This window comes from Myotis brandtii, unplaced genomic scaffold (assembly GCF_000412655.1).
Source record: "Myotis brandtii unplaced genomic scaffold, ASM41265v1 scaffold573, whole genome shotgun sequence".
Lineage (NCBI taxonomy): Eukaryota > Metazoa > Chordata > Mammalia > Chiroptera > Vespertilionidae > Myotis > Myotis brandtii.
The window spans coordinates 1,595,856-1,600,117 of NW_005370145.1; the positions used below are offsets into that span (position 1 = coordinate 1,595,856).

General features: G+C 60.1%; 2 protein-coding genes across 2 annotated transcripts in view; both read right to left on the reverse strand.

Moving 5' to 3' along the window:
* MFSD6L (major facilitator superfamily domain containing 6-like) overlaps nucleotides 1-110 on the reverse strand; it is a 4,469-nt gene extending 4,359 nt beyond the window's left edge. The window contains exon 1 of the mRNA XM_014549812.1: nucleotides 104-110. Coding sequence (XP_014405298.1) covers nucleotides 104-110 — 7 coding nt within the window. The remainder of the gene's footprint in view (nucleotides 1-103) is intronic.
* A 1,620-nt stretch (nucleotides 111-1,730) lies between these two features.
* The window catches only part of PIK3R6 (phosphoinositide-3-kinase, regulatory subunit 6), a 70,766-nt gene continuing 68,234 nt past the window's right edge, over nucleotides 1,731-4,262 (reverse strand). The window contains exon 21 of the mRNA XM_014549813.1: nucleotides 1,731-2,400. Within this exon, the coding sequence (XP_014405299.1) occupies nucleotides 2,244-2,400 (157 nt within the window). The 3' untranslated portion in view covers nucleotides 1,731-2,243. The remainder of the gene's footprint in view (nucleotides 2,401-4,262) is intronic.

Here is a 4,262-nt window from a genome sequence, read left to right on the forward strand (position 1 = left end):
CCGCCTCCTGTCCTCCTGGGCCGGACACTGCTGGCTCTCCCCCACCCCCCGCACCTGCCGCCTCCTGTCCTCCTGGGCCGGGCACTGCTGGCTCTCCCCGCACCTGCCATGTCCCTGTCCTCCTGGGCCGGACACTGCTGGCTCTCCCCGCACCTGCCATGTCCCTGTCCTCCTGGGCCGGACACTGCTGGCTCTCCCCGCACCTGCCATGTCCCTGTCCTCCTGGGCCGGACACTGCTGGCTCTCCCCGCACCTGCCATGTCCCTGTCCTCCTGGGCCGGACACTGCTGGCTCTCCCCGCACCTGCCATGTCCCTGTCCTCCTGGGCCGGACACTGCTGGCTCTCCCCGCACCTGCCATGTCCCTGTCCTCCTGGGCCGGACACTGCTGGCTCTCCCCGCACCTGCCATGTCCCTGTCCTCCTGGGCCGGACACTGCTGGCTCTCCCCGCACCTGCCATGTCCCTGTCCTCCTGGGCCGGACACTGCTGGCTCTCCCCGCACCTGCCATGTCCCTGTCCTCCTGGGCCGGACACTGCTGGCTCTCCCCGCACCTGCCATGTCCCTGTCCTCCTGGGCCGGACACTGCTGGCTCTCCCCGCACCTGCCATGTCCCTGTCCTCCTGGGCCGGACACTGCTGGCTCTCCCCGCACCTGCCATGTCCCTGTCCTCCTGGGCCGGACACTGCTGGCTCTCCCCTGCACCTGCTGCGTGTACAGGTGCTGCGCTCCAAGCTGAGCCCCACGACTCCCACTGTTCAGTGTCTCTCAGTCTCTCAGGAGCCTGAGTTTGACCCCTGAACTGCTTCAGGCGAGTGAAACTATCCGGGAGGCGGAGAGTAAATATAGAAGTCTAATTCCTTCCTCATCTTCAGGATTTACTCAAAGGCCAGGACCACCCTGTTACTGCCTAAGGCCACACTCACTAAAATACCAACCCCACTCGCTTTATTTTTCTCCCCAGCAGCTACTGTCCAGCATACAATCGATGGGGCTCTTTGTCACTGTTATCTTGTTTATCACTTGCCTCCGTCCAATCAGAGCCTCAGAAGGCAGCTATTTTTGTCCCCAGGGCTCAGAGCTGCTTCATGGGACGTGGGTGCCCCCTGGAAGGGGCATGGCTGGGTGACACCATCCTCTTCAGTTGGGACCACCCCCAGAGAGGGCTGGCAGCTGAGGGCACTCCACACCCCATCCGGGGTCCATCTAGACCCAGAAGGAGTTAGTTCTAATCTACACCTAGGACATCCAACTCGGGAGTACACACTCCAGAGGAGGTTAGCCAACATTTACTTAACCAGCTACCTCCAGAGACAGGTTTGCTCACAGCGCCGAATTTGGTTGGGGTGAGAGGGAGTTGGGGTGGGGGTGTATGTGTGGCAGGGTTTGGTCTACAGCTTGCTTTCATTGCAAGCTGACGGGATGGGCTCAAGCCTCACCTTTATGTTCTCTGTATTCCTTTCTCCCCCACCCACAGCTAGTCCTGGGGGTGAGGGAACTGTTTCTGGGCCACTGATCTTCCCTATTTTACCGTGAGTGTGAGTTTTTGAACTCAAGAGCCAAGCATTTTACTGTCTCTAATCTCTGGTTTCTCTGAAACTAGCCTGCATTCCCACCTCTGTTTTGGGAGTCCCTACGTCAACGTGTGGCCAGGCAGACACTACCTGGCCCAAGTGGATTCACAGGGTAGTCCTGCCCCCAGTCCCCATTAAAATAGGAATATTGCCGGTGTTAGATAAAAGCAGAAACACTTTAGTGTGCATTTATTGAGTCTGACACTTTCCTCTCAACCGAGAGAGACGCCCGGGGGTGGGTGAGGTGGGCAGAGGCAAGGGAAGGGAGCAGACGTGGGAGGCAGAGGAGGTGTAGTTGCCTTTGTCTACTTCCCATTTTCCCCCAGTACGCGGGCCCTGACCAAAACAGCAGCTGTCACTGTGGTTTTAAGGGCTGGGCGGGAGCATGAGTGGGAGAGGTGGGAATTGGAAGGAGCGGACAGCTGTGCCAGGAGCTGGGCTTGTGTGTGCGCAGCTTTGCCTGGGCATCCTGGGGCCTTCGCGTGGCCTCCGTCAACCTCACGACCAGCCTCCTTGTGCTCCAGGCACTCGCTGGCTCCTCGTTGGGGCCAGTCCAGGGCAGCCTGGCCTTGCTCCGGCCATGGGTGTGAGTATTTGGACTGGTGGGTAGTGTGTCCTTCCTCGTGGGCCAGCAGCTCTCGGACTCAGTGTATCCACTGCCCCTTCGGGCTCACTGGACGATGCCGGAGAACGTGTTGATGGGCATGAGAAGGGGCTTGGGCTTGGCTTTGGTCCCTTCCACCTCCTTCTGCTGGTGTGAACTGAGCCATAGCGCCTTGGACTTCTGGACCCCGGAACATGGCTCTGGGCAGGGGGCAACCTCGAATCTGTGAGTGGAGACAGACCAGCTCAGGAGACCGATCTCAGGGTTCAAATCTCAGGGGTTAAAGGGTATAGAGGAGGGGGCCCCATAGAGGGAGGAGGGAGCATCAGGAGAAGAAAGAGCCCCCTGGCCGAGGGCGAACACTGGGAGAGGAGAACATGGCTGGATGGGTCACTGTGTCTACCGTCCTTACCCAACAAGGGTCACAGGAACTGGGCACAGCTGCCACCGTAGGGCAGCTTGTGTTGCAGGGGGCAGTGCCAGTACCGGGCATTGGGTCAGGAGGGCTGCAGCTGCAGGTTCATGGCAATCTCGGCTGCTCGGGATCAGCCGTGCATTTGCCCTTCTTCCTGGATTCAAGTCACAGGGCAGCGGCCCAAGTTCACACCCACCAGGAACACCTGCCCGGCCTCAGGATCTGCCTCTGGCAAGGCTGGAGGCGGGGGCTGGGGGATGGGAGGGACTGGCTTCTGCTAGGTCTGCCTGGTGGGGCACGCAGCCCAGGAGGTGGCGGGCCCAGCCTCACCTGACCACATCCCTGAAAGTGCGCCGATGGTCCTTGTCCAGCCACAGGGTCAGCAGCCTCTGGTCCTGGCTCTGGATCTGGACGTTGGCCGCACGGAAGGTGTTCGTCACTGTCTGCAACAAAGAGACCGCTCCGGCATCACCTCTGTGGCAGGTGGCCCTGCCAACGTCTCCTCCCCCGAAGGCGGGTGTGTTTCTTCCGTCCAGCACACGGTCCCGGCTCTCTTCCTGCAAGTGACCCAGCAGGGGCAGTCCTGCAGGCTGCTCTGGTCCCTGCGGGCCTCGGGGTTTCTGCAGTCCTTCTCCCAACCTGCCATCCGCAATTCAGAACACAGCCCGGGCTGCTGGGGCCGGTGCCTGCCAGGTTATGAAGTGGCCTGAGTGCTCCCATATGACAGGCAAGCTATGGGTGGAATTTTCTAAGTCCTAACCCCAAGTTCCATGTTGGATTACATACAGAATTATTTACCTGGGACAGAGACAGGGCGTCTAGAAAGAGGCCACCTACCCCCCAGGGCTCAGATCAGGCCTTCTGACTTTGTACCCTGGAATTGTCTGGGGGCCGGATATGGACGGAAGGAATCCACCCTCTGCACAGGGAACCTGGGCGCAGGTGTCCAGCCTTCCGTGCCCCAAAGCCATACGTGGCTTCTCTAGACAGTACCCAGGGCCCAAGGAAAGCACCTCCCTAACCTCCAAGCTCAGGGGGCCTCTCAGAGAGGACCTCCCCCCCCCCCCCCCCCCCCCCCGGGGCGGGGGGGGAGGGGGGCAGGGTCATTAGCATCCCAACTTCCATACCAAAGAACCCCCAGAAGGAGGCTAAGTGCAGCCACAGGAAGCATCCCATCCCTGAAAACCGGGACATCTCGATTTGGGAATTTAAGTTTTCAACTAAAAAACAAAACAACAAACAAACAACAACAACAAAAAACCCTTGCAAAGCTCAGGGCACCAAAATACAGCTAACACTGAACCCGTTTAAACAGAAAGAAAGAAGAGAAAACCCGGTATCAGCGAGGCTCTGTTCCCCGAGGGCTCTCCCGCAGACCCCTGTGAGCCGCAGCGATCGCAAATGCCCTTAAAAACCCCCCACTTTCCTATCGCTGGGGTCGAACAGAAGGGATCCCCTGAATGCACATAGTTCTCCGAATAAACCCCCTGCGGATCCCCGCGCCGGGTTGCAGGAGGTGCCCTGCCCACCTCCCCTATCTCCCCATTTCTCCTGCTCCCACGCGCGCTGACAACCAGGGTTCCCCCCCCCCCGCCCCGGGGCTGTTCACGTGCTCGGCTCCCCGGACAGTGACCACACAGGACGGGAAACTCCCACCTCCTGGGGGGGCG